Source organism: Schistosoma haematobium, chromosome 4 (genome assembly GCF_000699445.3).
Source record: "Schistosoma haematobium chromosome 4, whole genome shotgun sequence".
Taxonomy (NCBI): Eukaryota; Metazoa; Platyhelminthes; class Trematoda; order Strigeidida; family Schistosomatidae; genus Schistosoma; species Schistosoma haematobium.
Window position 1 is genome coordinate 31,156,310 of NC_067199.1, and position 17,123 is coordinate 31,173,432.

The 17,123-nt window shown below is 34.3% G+C and overlaps 1 protein-coding gene across 1 annotated transcript in view; it reads left to right on the forward strand.

The window, feature by feature from the left end:
* Positions 1-342: 342 nt before the first annotated feature.
* Positions 343-17,123, forward strand: part of KIF11 (Kinesin- protein 11) — a 110,278-nt gene continuing 93,497 nt past the window's right edge. Inside the window, exons 1-10 of the mRNA XM_051216194.1 lie at positions 343-680; positions 728-769; positions 803-940; positions 974-1,053; positions 1,085-1,151; positions 2,817-5,243; positions 6,290-6,410; positions 7,074-7,173; positions 8,092-8,162; positions 13,907-13,992. Of these exons, the coding sequence (XP_051066761.1) occupies positions 5,047-5,243; positions 6,290-6,410; positions 7,074-7,173; positions 8,092-8,162; positions 13,907-13,992 (575 nt within the window). The 5' untranslated portion in view covers positions 343-680; positions 728-769; positions 803-940; ... (1 more) ...; positions 1,085-1,151; positions 2,817-5,046. The remainder of the gene's footprint in view (positions 681-727; positions 770-802; positions 941-973; positions 1,054-1,084; positions 1,152-2,816; positions 5,244-6,289; positions 6,411-7,073; positions 7,174-8,091; positions 8,163-13,906; positions 13,993-17,123) is intronic.

The following is a 17,123-nucleotide window of genomic DNA, read 5'->3' on the forward strand; positions in this document are numbered from 1 at the left end:
TAGCATTGTTTCTTCGTGAATTCTTCTCAAAGATGGACTGCAAACTCTCATGAGACTGATATTTATTACCATTACTGTTATGGCTTTTCACTATGTGGTCCGGGATGACATTCCTTGAAATTGTCCCCTCACTGCAACGAAAAATCATTTGATAATGGCATTCCTACATTTTTGTAGTCAGTGGACAGCCTTGCTTGTACTGTATTTTCCGTTTTATGGCCTGTGATCAGTCTTTTCGCTAAACGTAGTGAAAAAATACAATCCATTTACGTTTTGGCACAGAGAACAGAATTTACGCGATAGGAAGTGTGAATTGTTTAATGCCTTCAGATTCTGGACCTTGAGCGCGATGATATAAACGCGGACAGTTTGTTAGTTAGGTGAAGATGTTAGAAGGAAGTGCTTCCAATGACGAAGTGAAGAAGACGTTGCCTCCTAAACAAACATTTTTGTCACTCTCTTGGGATTACTTTAAGTTGTTTCTGACATGCGCCTCCATTTACGGCGTAGGATATTTTCGACTTAGCACTACCTGGGTCTTGGTCGGGTCGCTTGGATACTTCGTTTTGCAACATACTAGAAATAAGCAGTCAAGGTTAATAAGCTCACTTAAAGCCATTGGAGAAGACGAAAAAGCATTCATAATCCAAAATTTTACCGTAAGAGATCTTCCGTCTTGGGTAGGCTTGACATCAATGAAATCTTATAATGTAAATTATTTACTAAGGTTTACTTTCCAGATGTTGAAAGAGCGGAATGGCTAAACAAAGTAATAAAGTCTAAAAATTAGATACTTTGTTAGGTTATTAAACGAATGTGGCCATCCATTAGTGAGTACGCGAGAGATATTATCGTTGCATCTATCGAGCCTGTCGTTGCACAAAATCTACCAACTGCACTAACACCTTTTAATTTTGCTACTATTGACTTAGGTGACACGGTAAATGGATTTTGTTAGTCATTTGTATTGTAGCCCCCTAGAATCGGTGGAGTGAAAGTTTATATGAATGAAAACATCAGGAAGGACGAAATCGTTATGGACCTAGACCTTATGTAAGTCCTGCTTTATTTAATGCTTTCACAGGCTATACAGTGATGCTAGAATCAAAGTAAACTTAGGAAAAGTCAAGGCGGGAGTGAAGGAGTTTGAGGTACTTTTTAATAATTCATATCTTTCAGGTTATTTAACCCTGTATATCTACACATTTAGTCTAAGTGGCATGTACCAAGTCTATAGATGTCTAGCTAATTAATTTTAATGCCTCTAAATTGTTCTGGAGTTTTATATTTCAAGCTGGATAGTTCAGAGTATCCGTGTTCTTCGTTGTCCAACTAAGAAATTTTTCACTCATCCAATTATTGATCCTAATGTTTATTTGAATGCCAACCAAGTATATAAGTATCAAACACCCTGTTTAACTCAATAAGAGTTAAATTCACAAGCAGTTTGTAATCCGGAGGAACGCCAGTTTTTCCATTTATATGAAACGTCAGAAAAACTAGAAGTTCCCTTAAAATCGTACTATCTTCCGAAAATTACTAAGACTGTCTAAGTGCTCTTATAGTATACTAAAAGCATCTTTGCACTAAATGAAATGCGATAGTTTTGACGAAAGTCTAATCGTCCTTTCATCAGAACTAAATTCGAATCAATTTCTCATTGCTTTGGTATCGCCCTCCGAGATAGTGACAAACAGCAACACACAAAGGCTTAGTAACGAACAACTCAACTTACTTTAGTATCTTCAGACATATTCCATCTAGTTCAGCTAGTTTAGTTTTTAAGTTCGTTTAATAAGTGGACCTGAAAGAAGTCACCCTCTATTCTGTAGGTCTTGCAAAAGCAACTAAATAGTACTCCTTCTTTTTTAAAGCTGTCTTCAGTAACTTTGCTGAAATATCACACAGTTCTGTGTTACAACAATTCGACCCTTATCCAGCTTCTAAACAAAAACAGTCATTTTAGACCTCTGGAAGGATCGAAATTAGTGTCCTCTCTAAGCATTTTAAAGTTATCTTTATTGTGAGTAAATTGTATTCTCTGGTTTTATAGTTTTTGCTCTCAAGGGCCGACAAATTTTTTATTAGATTGTTCAGTGTATTTGTTTTACTTATCAGGGTCATACCAACACGTAAACTTCCTAAGCCTCGTTGATGATTTCGAGTATGATCCTGTGGATAGTTTCATTACGAGATTAATGGGAATGTTTACACACACTGAAATAAGACAATTATATCGTGCATATTGCTATTCTTAAATACCATGCTTAGTATAATTGATTCCAAAGCGTTACACAATGTGCAAAGAATAGGTACTTTAGCATGTACTCAATCCATTTTCTCAAACTGTTCGAAATAACAAGTAATGAACTCCAAGCTTATATTGTGCTTAAATTAAGGATGTGAAAGTGCAATAATTCCTTTCAGCTAACTAAAATTCGTGGACTAATTAAAGCCTTTGAAACTTTGGTTATCTGACTCCCAAGCTCGAATAGAGCTTTGAGATAAAATGAGAAGTTTGAACTTGGTTTAAACATAATTTTTCTCAGAAAAGTGCCATTAATCGTTCAAATGTACTTCGGTGTTTTAGTAGTGACTACTAAACCGATGTTCAGGGATGGTGCTGATAATCAGATACTAGCTAAAATTGATAGACTTTTTTGATTCTTTAGGAAAGTTTTCATGAATGTCTACAGTTGGATAGTAAATACTAATGCTGTCATTCGTGAAACTAAGACCATATATTTATTATATTCTATTCAATTGATTAATGAAATGTTTTTCACTTTCCATCTTTATTTCATTTGCAATGTAAGCTGCGTGGTACACTACGTGTCGTTATGAAGCCTTTAGTTCCAAAAGTCCCGTTCGCTGGTGCGGTTACTGTGTGCTTTCTGGATAGTCCAGTCAGTAATTATTGGTATATTTCTTTAGTTTCTGTACAATTGCAAACTTGTAGTATTCTATATGCAATCACGAATAAGTTGTTTAGACACCGCCTTTTGACAGTTTGGCTCATTCTGTTTTTTTTTATTAACAACCCAATAACGCCTTAGGAATTTACCCTGTATCTAGCTGAAAATAGTTTTAGCTTAACCATCTTCTCTTTAACCACTATATTTGAAGCTGACTAGTACAATTTAGTCGGAAGTCATAATTGAGAAAAGGACTACTAAAGGAAATCCATCCACGTTTAGCAGTGTTAAGTCCAGTTCATTTCAAACACCATAAGTCGACCTCACTGGGCTCTATAATGATACAGTTTTATATATTGGTATGCTTTTGTGAAGAAAATGAATACGCTACCTTAAAATCATCCGCCAACAGAAAAAGTTTACACACGCTGATTCAGTCTTAGTTATCGTTTATAGAAGCTATAAAGAGCACAAGACCTAAGACACCTTGCCATACACCACCCGCGACCAAATGGGGTGCCGACAAAAGGAATTTCGTTCCATCTTCTTGAATGTTTATGACGGAGAAAAGATTCAAGGCACCTACTCACTGAATATTTGATGCCGAGATACTAGTCTTCCGTTAAGAAACTGATATCCGAGATTAAGTCCAAAAAAATGGGAAGTTAAAAGAGTCAAAGTTACAATTTACCCAAGATTTAAATTTAAGGAAACCATATTACTAATTAGTTATATGTTCCTTAGCTAGTAAACAACCGGAAGTTTCTTGACGTTCAATTCTTTTCTATTAATCTATAGCTTTCCACATGCCTGTATTTGTGCAAGTCATTCTTATCTCGAGATTCGAAACAATAATGTATATATTGTTTCTAGCTGTTATGATATATGCTTACTTTCCGAGAAGTTTAAACAGTTTTAGTAGACGTACTAGAATATCAGGTCCGGTACAAATGAAGTAAATGGATGCGATTTTTATTATTCTACGGTTTCTTAAAACCTTAACGTAGGTTATGGCATTACCGATTTGGAAGTAAGTTAAGGAAAATATTGTTTGTAGTTAATACTTTTGTGTATAACTTCTGATCTTATGTTATCTGAAGGTTCATAATTAATTACAAGTATAGTACTGGAAACGTTGGCAATTGTCTTGGTGTCGTTTATAAATGCACCGTCATTCACAACGCAAGGATTATTTGTATTTTATGACTCATTATTTATTGAATAGAAAAATAAGTTATGTACTCTGATGCTACCGTTTAGTACTAATAACTCTTCGTTAATATCTTCTAATCTATAAGCTTCTTTAATTTGGCTGAAAACTACAGTAGCTGGAAAGGTGCTACATAACTCTGGCTTATCACAAGTATCATGATCAACAAAATTTCGTATATTAAAATTCAAGATCTCATTAGCCTTCGTTACCATCAAATACTAATTCTGAGACTATCAGTTTGAATTAGAAGTTGATTGGCGACAAAATTCATAGGGAAATTAAGTTATATTTATTTGTCATGTATAATTATTACTTCGATTCATATGAATAAATACATAAAAATTTACTAAGTTTACCAAATCAGACTGTCCTATAGGAATTATGGAGATAGAGAGAAGCTCCTGTAATTTGGACGTTCAAATCACCATTATATTCTTTATTTAAAAAAGAAATGCTCCATAATGATTCTTTCCGTAGACAGTAAAAAATATATTTGGAATTAGTAAATCAAACGAGTTTACGATCAGCATTATATTATTCAACAAATCCTCATTAAAAATTTATAAATTTATTCACTAGACATTAGCTACTCATACATTCCTTTCCTCAACTCGTCATTACAAAGTGACTTCACACATACCATGTGGGAAATGTATCAGCTTGGTAAATCTCTTTTTCTGTGTTGTCTATTATTTATGGAAATATCAGTCAGTAACATTCATTTTTCATTTGAATTTTAGTATATCAATTTCTCTTTAACTGATATGGGAAATATCCTGGGACTCCCTGGTTTGCAGTGGGTTTACTCTAATATGTTATTTTTTCTAGTTTTCTTACTTTATATTGTTATTCTATTATGAGACGTTTTCAGAACACTTAATTATACGTCCTTTATTGTACATTTGACTCTGCATATGAATGAGTTGCAGTAGTCTGAACATTGGCTTACTGACTATCACCATCCTTCTACCGTCAATAAATTTCTGTACACAAAAGCATGTACTAACGTTTCATAATCGTAACATGGTCAAGGTATTGAATGTTGGATTTGAGAGGACGAACAGTTGTTTGGTTACTTCGAGATCTCCAGCGCTGGTAGTCGGCATGAATTCGACGTAAGGGTCTTAATATAAATGAAAATTTATTCTTTAAGAAGATGACCAGTAGTGCAACAGTGAAAACTGTAAGCCAGAGATTTCTTTAGGACTAAAAATTATTATTGCTTGGATCAACGTGACTAGATGAACACTTCGTTTAAGTAGATGTTAATCAAGCTGGACATCTGTCCGCTTTATCGTCGGACGATTCACTAAACAAAAAACAAATTCCAACCATTTGATCAAGTTGTACACAATTTATTGGTAAGCCTTAAAACTTCCCAAGTGTTCAGAAGCTTTGCAGTTTTTTCAATCAGTGTTAAAAATATGTGATAACAATGAGGACTCAATCACTTCGTAATCTATATTCGTCTATGGTGTTAGTTTAACTTTACAATAACAAACTCTTATAAAAGCTATAAACTATTATTCGGCATTCACGTGTACATATGTTATGGCTGGATATGACTGAAAAATGTAATCACAACTGTTATTTATTAGTCCTTCATTCTTTTCATTTATATCCAAAAAATACATTTCATTAACAATAAAATACTTGTGTTCCTTGCGCCTTAAATTTTTCCAGATTTCCTGTACTTTTATGTTATTTTAAAATAGTCTGTGATAGATTTCAAAGTAACTACTTATCTACTACTATAAACTTGCTATTCAGATTTAATGTTGTAGACGTGTAGAAAGTCTTTTATTCAACTGATGTGTTATTTTCATGATGGTGTACTATAAAAATTCCTGTCCAAACTATAGCTTATTTAGTCAATAACTTGGCAATCACAAATAAATGATCTTGTTGCCAGAAACTTAATCTTCACAATTACTGGATATATCATAAGTGAATTAAATATCAAATATTAAGACACACTAAATGTTTAGGGACTGAGAAAGACACGGTAATCAGTTTATTTTTCACGTCGCCAAGAGAATTCGAAAACACAAGTTATGTAATTAGATAAAAATAACTTTTAAAAGGTATTAAACGTCGATCTTGTCTATTTTTTACATTGCTTCTACTGTTTAACAACTGTATTTGTTTTAAATCCATTCAGACAAACATTGAACACAGTACTTCGTAATGTTGTCAACCAGTTGGTCGTCCTCCCAAATCGTTTACCGGTTCAACTGGTTCCTGATATTGACATACAGCGTTTGAAATATCCATTACCTCAAGTAAGCGTGTATCTGAAGTCCGAATAGAACAGTATGTCTCGACACTATTTAACCCAAATTCAGAACATGATTAGTATCATAAAAAACAATACTGAATTGTATTAATCATTGTTCGTGATATCAATTGACATTATTGCTTCTTCCACTTAGTAGTTTTAAATTTTTGTTGTCAGGTCTAGGAACTTAGGTATTTTAGTTAAAGCAATTGGTGGAACTGTACCTTTTTTAAACAAGTGAATTCATTTATGCGTACTTTTCAAGGGTTTATAAACTCAAAATAATGGATGATGTACTAAGGCAATCAGATATCATTGTAGCACTAATTGATCATTTATTATAACAGATCTTCAGGTTGGTGTTTGGAAGATGTCTGAAAAGTGGCTTGTAGTTTTAAGCAACAATATTATTCTTAATATGGAAAACACCCGTTCATTTTCTTGGTTTTTAATCTCTTCCGTAGTTCGATTCCATATTGCATCCATCTTTTATAATTTTATGATATATTGAACTGTGTTATCTCGGTAAACAATTAAGTCTATTCTCTTCTGATCATCCAATTGTTTTGAATACCTTAATTAATTTTCGAACATTATTATTTCTCATTTTATTCACTATTGCTACTCGAATTATTTTTATACCTTCATTATTGATCAATGTTAAAAGGGCGTTCTTCATATCAATATCATATCTGGTCGGAATCTTAAAGCAGGTGATAAAAATGTGATTGGACACCGTACATCTGATCCATATTGTGTTATACGAGGTAAATGTCAATTTTATGGTAGATTTGTATTTTATTTTCAATAAAATAGATGTAGTTAAAAAGTGGATTCAAAATGTTAGTTGTGCTATCCCTATTTTCTTTCTGGAACTCCGGTTGTCGATAATTCTTTATACATGATTGTTGTAACAGATTAGTCACCACTCTTCCTGACGTCTAGATGATCCCGCAGTCACTTATTTTAACCGCCTGTAGTCTTGTGTAACTTGTTAATATGAACCAGTTTTCATTATACTGCAACTTTTGATATCCGATAGTTTATTCACAAACCACCAACTTAAGGCCTAAGTGTGAAGTTGTACTGCTGACTGTAGAGGGATGTGACGGCAGTAAGATGTTTCCCTCGGACAACCATCATCTGCAGCGATGCTGCCTTCTCACAACGGAAGGAAGGGGTTATAAAAAGTCGACCCTATAAATATCACACCTCACCTTACCCCACGGACTTCCCTTTCTGACTGTAAGGCCTTTTGAAGTGCGGAGCTAACAAATCAAAAACTTCCCATAAAAATGCCGTGCGTGACTGGCCTCAAGCAGTTGGCCCTTGGGCTTTGCGATCACGTTTTGAAGATTTCTGTAATCTTGGGCATTAATTCAATACTTCCTACCAAAGATCCGAATCAAAATATGAGTGTTAAGTGTATGAATCGAAAATTGTTATATTTTCACTTCTTCCAATTTATAATCAGTTGTGTATGGTTTGGATATAGTGACTATCTGTAGTGAAGTTCAGGCAACATCTCTCCGAGGCCTCTCGGTTAAATTTACGTAAATCTTGGAGTTGATATTCCTAATAACTCTCGAAAAACTTACATGTAATAGAATATAAAATGATCGTCAATGAAAAACATACTCTTTCAACTTCACGAAATCGGCAACTTAATTTTTTTTCATTCACAGTTGGCGCTAGAACGTTCACTACTTCTGTTGTTAAAGAAACACTAGAACCAGTTTGGAACCAACATTTTGAGGTGGGTCATTCAGTTCTCTTAATTGCTGTCTTTTTTAGTCATTGTCTCGTGATATCGATTGGTTTCCTTTTTTCTACATATCCGAATTCGATCTCATCTAACTCACTATACTCAGCATTTAAGATAAATTTGTTTCGAGCAATTTTAAATTACCTCTAATTTCAAGCGAATTTCAGAGTATCACAGTATATTTAAAGAGTTAGTAAAGCGTCTATTAATGACTCAAATCTATTTCAGAAACATGTAACATTTATATATCGTTAACTAATGAGATTGGTTGCGTTATTTCGACAATAGTCTAAATGCAGATTATCTCTTCAATATTATGTTTAAGTTACACCACGTTACAGGATACACTTCTGTACGACATTATTGTGTTTACTAGACGTGAAGGTTACCCCATAGTGTGATTGCTTCACCATTTATGATATTAACCACTCCTCCCTTCCATGAGACTTGTTTATTATCCTAGAAAGATTCCTATCTGAAAACGACCCAAAACGCCTACATTTCATTATTTGTTGAAAACTGCAAATATTTATGCACATGAAACGGTGCATAATGTTTTACATACTAATCGACATATTTTATAAACCTTTAGAATACCATAAAAAACAATATTTGAAATGTATTGTACTATTATAGATTTATGCTTTTCTACCTTCTCCATCATTTGTTTTAAATTTAATTATGTTACTTGTTTAGATAAGTGTTATCAACTCTTGTCATTGTACAAAAATCTGTGCATAATAAATATTTCCTAACTTGTATTGATGCGAAGATTGTTTTGTACTTCAAACAGACTAAACTGCATGACCATGGTGGTATTTTACTCATTTTCGTTCAGTAGTATTTTACAAAATTGGTCTATCATATACTCTACTGAAGTATTTTACTGTCAGGTATAAAATAAAATTTCCTGGATTTTTTGATAAGTTTGTAAATCAGTTATTCATTTCTTTTGTTCCTGTTGTTAAACATTGCTCTGAACACCAACTGTGCTCCACTGATCCTTAATATCTCCTACAAGCAGAAACATATATTCTACAGCTTTTAAATCTCTTGAGCCATTGATCCCAGTAGCGTAAACTAGTGCTTCATTTTAGAGGCTTCAGTACAACAGTGTTAAATGTTCTGCGAATGTTATAGGTTTATTCTATTTCAATTTTCCACAAATTGTAAATAACGATGGCGGATTGTAAATAGGTGTATTAACCTCTGCTTTTTCCAGTGTTCCACTATTCTCAGAATTGGTGTGTTATGAATTGTGGCCTCTGACTAATATCACGTAACAAAACCGCCAATCAGAATGTCGAGTTCTGTAACTTTGACCCTGAACCAATCAGTGACACTCCAACCAGCACCAGCAGCTTGATTTACTGCTATGGACTTAGTGGTCCTCAACCTAATAGCTTCTCTCCCTTCTTTGCCCGTTGAATCCAGACTAGTTTTGTTTTGAATTACATTCCAAGAAAAAAGTCGAAATCTATTCAGTAATTCTAATGAAAGTGGATCTTTAGTCTTTAAACATATCAGTTGGCCAAAAGTAGTTTAAAATTGACCATACATGTGTGTCGGTTCAAGCTGTCACACCACGATAGCATAGCGAGACAAAATTACCTGGAGCGATACCAAAGCAGTAGAAGTAATAGTCATAATATCAGTGGTTATAAAAAAGATCAGGTAACTATGATATGATTTATAAACAAAACGTTAGATCTCGCAATAAAAATTACCAAATAGTTCAGAAACTCAGGATCTGATTGGATACATCTCCATTGGGACCAATTCAGAGTTATGTTACCAATACCTTTAACCATCGATCAAGGCAATCACACAGACGTGTATCAAGTAGTTAACATCTTCCAACATAGCAAAGCAACAATCAATGAATTCATATGCTGGTATTTTGGTGGTGTTTTGTTCTCTGAGCTGGATGGTTTGGTCGTGGAGCTTTCATCGTTCTTCTGAACGACATCATCAGCACAAACTTCAGATAGAAGTGAAGTGTTCGAATTTCTCCACCATCATATGCTGGTACCAAGTTTTGATCTGGTTGCCCCTACGTTTTTTTTTCAATTTACTTCCACGTTAGCCGTTATCTCGCATCATGACAGGTAGTGGTTCGGCATTCGTAATTCATGTTCCATCCACCTAAATCAATGGTTATTCATAATCTCATCAACCACCTTACTATATTTATTTATTACCTTGCTTTTAAGGTCAACACTTTTCACTCGATGATCTCAGTATACACGACCTATATATGATCAAATACAAGCAACCTACAAATCTCTCCTAATCTTCTAGGTCACGTTTCATAGTTATATGGTAGGACAGAACGAACTGCCTCTAATTGTATTCGTCCTTATGTCGGCAGACGGACATTTCGTATACATCATGAGTGATGTAAGTAGGCAAAAGCCAAATGAGCTGTTACAATTGTTGTCGAGATTTCATTAGACACCAACCCACCAGGACTAATGAATATTATAAGATAAGCGGTCTCTAAATAAAACCAAAAATTGCGAGTCGATTTTCTGAATAAAACTTTTGTTAGGTGAACCTATTTTGGTTAAAAGGATCTAATCTTTAGCTGGGATTTTTGCTCAGATATATTAGTGCCCTGCCAAAATTTACAGTGCTATAGTAATCAGAGTAAGTTGAAAATAACGGATTGTGATCAAACGCAAGCATGGCATTAGTCGATGAAATCAGGGACTTTTAACTTTATCTGTGTATAAATCGTTGGTTAATTGTTCAAAAACCTAAAACTGTTACAATTAGGTGACTAGGGGCTTCATTTTCAGATAAACAAAAGTACTGAAGATGCAGTTATGGCTTATTCATGTCTTCCTGTGGATCATGAGCATTCAACTAATGCCCTCTTTGTTTCATATAAACATGTACATCTTAATAATGAGAAATTTGACTTCGATTACTACCAAAAGTATGTCAACCTTGATGGATTATAAGTTTAAATAGATGGTCAAATGACTCCTGGCTAATAGTCTACATGTTTAATCGAATTGTCTTTTTCACTAAGAAATAAACTATCTGAGATTCTTAATTTCTCTCACTTTTATGTTAATCCACAAAAGTTGGATAGTTATGTGACTTTCATAATTGAGTCACAAATGTAACAACCATTTGCTGCATAATGAACGCATGCTATATCGTACGTGTGTGCAATTTCACACTAGAATTTGTTCAGTCCTCGTGACTTATACTGAAAATATTTCCTTTCTTTAATTTGCGCTTGTCTGTGCGCATATTTGTATACCGTGTTTCAACTTCAGTCACTGGTATGTTTCTGTTGCATGCTTTCTACCACCGGCCATTTTCTAGGTCAGACTAGCTAAATCATTGTACCTTTATCGATTTTACTCGTCAGAACAGACAAAAATACTATGTCAAGATTTCCGTTCGAGATAAGAAAATAATGCATATTATTGATGTCTTCAGGTCTTTTTCATCAGTCGTTAATAACTTTGAGAGTTCTTTGTACTATTGCAACCAATAAGCAAATAGGTTCATCAAGTTGAAAATATATCACTAGAAGTACTGAAGGTTAAATATTATATACATATTACCTTCAAACTGACAAAAAAGAAATAAATTTATATTGATTTACACTGCTAATATATAGCGTTCATCAAAATAGTTATGCATCTCGCCTGTCTATTCACTCACATAATTTTCATCTCAACTCTATGATGACACAAGAGACTTGCCCTTAACTTCGTAAATACTCTGCAATGTACCCTTGGAATTATAGATTAAGCAACTGATTGTTAATGGTCTTTTGAATTCTGAGTCATGATCATATCGTCCATATTGCAAACTTCAGTGATTCGACATTATGACCTGGTTTTTTATCTTTATGTATGTTTGCATAATACCCTAAGATATGTTTCTCTTGCTTTCTTGACGCTCTATAAAAAATTATGTTTTACTAGATAGCACTGTAGTAAACGAGAACTCAAGTACGATAAACGATTATACATTAATTTAAGTCACACAGTGGCTTTATAAAGTAGGAAAATCATAAACTAACTACATCATTTGAATATCTTCCTTGAGTCGTCCTTTACAACTTCATTCTTCTGACCCAGTTCTTATTCCGATTGCTTTTCGTTTTTCTTCCTCTTCTATTTATTTCAAACCTCTGCTGCTAAGCATTCTACTCCCAGTTCCTGCTACATACTGCTTATGTCTGTCCGCATAACTAGCTCACATCACTCCAGTTTTTAAGACATCTATATAACACTTTACATGCATCTTTTATGTGTCAACTAAAGCAGATTTGCATGAATTATTGCAGTTATTTAACATAAGTGAGCGTCCAAAATAAAGTGACAAATAAGTGGTTCATTAGTAGTGTTAGAAAATGGAGCATACTCAGCGGAACAGCCTTTGCCACTTCATCGAGATATTTGTGATCATGTGTAAGAGACATTTTGTCTGGTATTTTCTTAAGGATAGTAAATGATATATATCGAACCACCCAATATAATAGACAGCTTAGACGCAACAAGACTATTTGGATTTCGCAGGTAACCTAGCTCTTCTACCTCATACATACGAACAAATGCAGATCAAGACAGCCAGTATAGCAGCAGCCTATGCACCAGTAGGTCTCAACATAAACAAAGGAAAAGCAAGATCCCAATGTACAACGCAGAGAGTACCATCTAAATCATACTTGATGGAGAAGCTCTGGGAGAGGTGGAAAGGTTAACGTACCTGGTCAGTGTCATTGATAAACAAGGAAGATATGATGCAGATGTAAAGGCAAGGATTGGTAAAGCAAGGGAAGCATTCCTAAAATTGAGGAACATATGGAACTCAAGACAACTGTCAACCAGTATCAAAATCAGAATCTCCAATACGAATATCAAGATAGTCCTACTGTACAGAGCTGAAATTCGGAGAACTACCACAACGATCATCAAAAATGTACAAGTATTTATAAACAGATGTCTACGCAAGATACTCAACGTCCGCTGGCCAGATACCATCAGTAACAACTTACTGTGGGAGAAAAAAACTATCTTCCATCTGAAGAAGAAATTAGGAAAAGACTCTGGAGATGGATAGGAAATACATTGCGGAAATCACTAAATTACATCACGAGGCAAGCGCTAACTTGGAATCCTGAAGGGCAATGGGAAAGAAGAAGGCCAAAGAACACACTGCGTTGAGAATTGCAAACAAACATGAAAAAGGATGAATGGCAACTGGAAACAACTGGATAGGATTACCTAGGACAGAGTTGGATGTAGAATGCTATTACGATCCCACGAGTGATAGGTGTAAATAAGTAATGTGTATTTGACCATACTTAATACAATAGTGATAAAAATCGTTTAGCGGAAATTCGTTCGTAGTTTTATTATCTGTGTCGACTCCTGGGAATGTATTTCAAATAAAATTAACTTTACTAGATAGAATTCCCGAAATTTTATTCACTAGCCCATTGTTAATAAATTTGTCGTGATATTTGTGTTTCTTGTGTTCATTCATGTAAATTACCTGTGCTCACTTTTTTATATAACTTCAAATATACAACTATTCAGTAATCTAGTTTTCCAATTTTCTCCTGGATGTCAACAGTTCCTTCATATTAATTAGACTTCTTAGAATTTAACATCTCATTAACTTCTTTTTTTATTATTTATGTTGTGTCCAATTCAATCATTTAAATACTACTTACTTTTCTTTTTAAATAACATTTTATTTAGTCTATCGTCGATATTTGTCATGGTCAGTCAGTAACATTTGAAGTATACGATAAAGATCAAGGGAACAAAGATGATTATTTAGGTTGGTAAGTATTTTCTTTTGCTTTAGAAAATTAGCTGTCTGGTTTTAGCAGCTGAAAGATGTAAAACGATTTCATTTTTTCCATCTATACCTACTCAGAATGAATGTTACTCAATAATTAATATTCCTGAAACGGGTTACCTGAATTCAAAAATACTGGAATTTGACCTATAAGATTACCATATTACAGGCTAGAGACGATCAATTTTATGTACATCAGTATAGCGTCAAAGCCACAGTTTACAACTTGCTAATTTAAATTATGTCGGGGTCTAAGGTTTTCTGGAAACCTGTCATCATATAAATACTAAATATTTCTATGGAAACAAAACCATTTTAAAATTCTTATTTGCTTATTGTAAATTTGAGTTAGGACCTAATGTAGAATAAAATACACAACAAAGTATGCAAGTCAACAAATAAATTGATAATAAGCAAATCATCAAGTCACTCTGCCATTGATCGTTTGCATACAAATATTCTACTTAATTTAATCACCTTGACTTCTGTCACTTTATGCATATATATGGATTAAAACAGAAGAATGAAAAAAAAATCTACATTAAACTAATCTTTTTCAAAGCATCAATATGCAACCCTTCTGGTTTGAACTATGATTGATTGGGCTCTTTCGACATATGTGCATCTAAGAATTGCTTCAGTAGCTCTTTCAAGTCATAAACATTTTAAGCAAAGATGGATAGTAGCTAGTAAATCTAGGTGAATCCAGCTAACGAGTCCCAGTTAAGCCGAAACACACGTCCTGGATTCCACTGCTGGACACTGTCCAACTTTACCTAGAGTGATATTAATCTTTGATGTTTTCAATCTTGTGCTTTCCAAATAAACTCCCGATAAATAATTTTCTCAATCAGTTTTGATTTGCATTTTACGTACTGTATATTAATTTGTTTTTAAAAACAAGCGTAAAGTAGGAAGTAAAATATCCTCTTTGTTAGCTACATCGTTGTTAAACTTTTCATTGTTCCTTATCTTTATGTCTTAACTTTAAAACAGCTTCATCTCTTCTAACGGAACACCAAACCTCGGCATCCAGTTGCTAAACCTTCAACTTACTGGTTCCATATTCATGTCCACTTATACAGAGGCACTGTTAGAGATATGAGAGTATTTATCACTTCCCGGTTGCCCACACCGTGGAAAGGTTCTTCTGGAGGTAACTAAAAGTGAAATTGGATCAAAGGTGGTCTTAGTGACTTGAGAGTGTGACCGCAGTGCCCAAGGGACAACTGCTTGAGGTCGGTCACACACGACCTTTTTGTGGGTGATTTTCATGTTAGCTCCGTGCTTGTTGAGACCTTACCGCCGGAGACGGATATCCGTGGGATAAGATGAGGTGTGAATTTCTAGGGTCGACCTTTTCTAACCCCACCCCTCCTTGTGGGAAGGCAGCATCGCTGTCATGCTAGTTGTCTGAAGGAAACACCTTACTGCCGTCACAGCTCTGTACAGTCAGCAGTACGACTTCGCCCTAAGACCTTGGGCGTGCTGTTGTTCACTATACCGAACTTGTTCACTGTAGCTGAAAATTTGTATTAGTTTTAAAGTAAGAGGTTGGATTAAAGCTATATAATCATCTGAAAGTTTAGTTATATCTGTTTTTAATTGAATGATATTTAGTCATTTCTCAACCGATTACAGGTTTGTGTACTAAGGTGCTGTCACATATATATTATGGTAAAAATAGTTCATATAGCTTGATAGATAAAACGTTGTTTCCTCAGGTGATCTAGTGTTTGGAAGTCATGTTCCCGAATCACTAGATTGACGAGTCTCTCTCACCATATATATATATATATTGAGATGGTGGAGAAGATTTGTAGCTCAGGTGGATGATTTTGATGGAGTTTTGTTCTCTGAGCTCAGAGAACAAAACTCCATCAATATATATATATATATATATATATATATATATATATATATATGATTTGCAGATTTATTTCGACTTTTTATGCATTTCTTGAGTAATCATTCTGGGATGTGAGGTCCAAAAACTGCAGATATCGTATCTCAACAGTGTTCAACCATTAGGACAAAATCCAGTACTCCAGTTTTTCATATTTCACCCAAGGTTATGTACGCCTCAGCGGAAACTTCTCAGGCTCTGAATTAGAGGGACGTAGGATGGAATCCTCTAGAGAGCACCAGTCCTCTCAAGAGTTTAGGTACACCTAAGTGACAAGTTCCAAACACCATGAAACTTAGGTCCAAGTTTTCCTATCGACTACACCTAACCACCTATTGGCTTACACTACTCTTTTTTTATCACACCTAACCACACAACATCTCGGTATAGTGCATGCAATGTCGAACCACTTAAACTAGTGGCCACATTGAAAATCGATCTATAGAATTCAGTCACCACTAAAAGGACTAGAGAAATATGACATTAATCATAACTCATTGACCAGTAGATTGTTATATATGCAGCTCATTCATAGATGTTTTTCAAACACTTGATCCTATGAGGGTTATCCAGACTAAGACGAAACTTCCTGATTTTCACAGGAACCACATTTTTACAACCTATTAAGCCTTCAAAGCTACCAGGTTAGTGCATACCTCGAACAATACGAATACAACTTCATAATTAATTAATTAGCTTTAATTATCTGTCAATGTAGTAGTTTTTGCCGCTTATTAAATTAATGAAGCTGTTATTTTTGAGGTTTTTAAGATTTCATTTATTTTTATGTAAAATTGTATGTTTTAATGCCGCCTTTCTAGGTTATTGTACTAAAGTTATCACCATAGCTACAATCTACGTAAAATTCTTCTCCCCATTTTTTAATAATGGAACTTTAAACAAGTCAAACTATTCATTAATGTAACTTTCACTTATATTTTTCTGATAAACATACACACTTTATCAAGTGTAAAAGAGTGGCTGTCTAGTCTCTTTTTCTGCTGCTAGTCACCTAACCAGTACTATATGTAATTAATCAAGCCCATCTTATCGCAGTTTCAGACTTACTTTCTCGTATACACAGTATTGAGTAAACGAAATATATTTCAATCCAACTTCAGGTATTATTTGAAGTACAACATTTCATGTCACTGTATTAGACACAATAGCAACTGTCGTTTTCATCTACTTATATTTTATTCTATTCT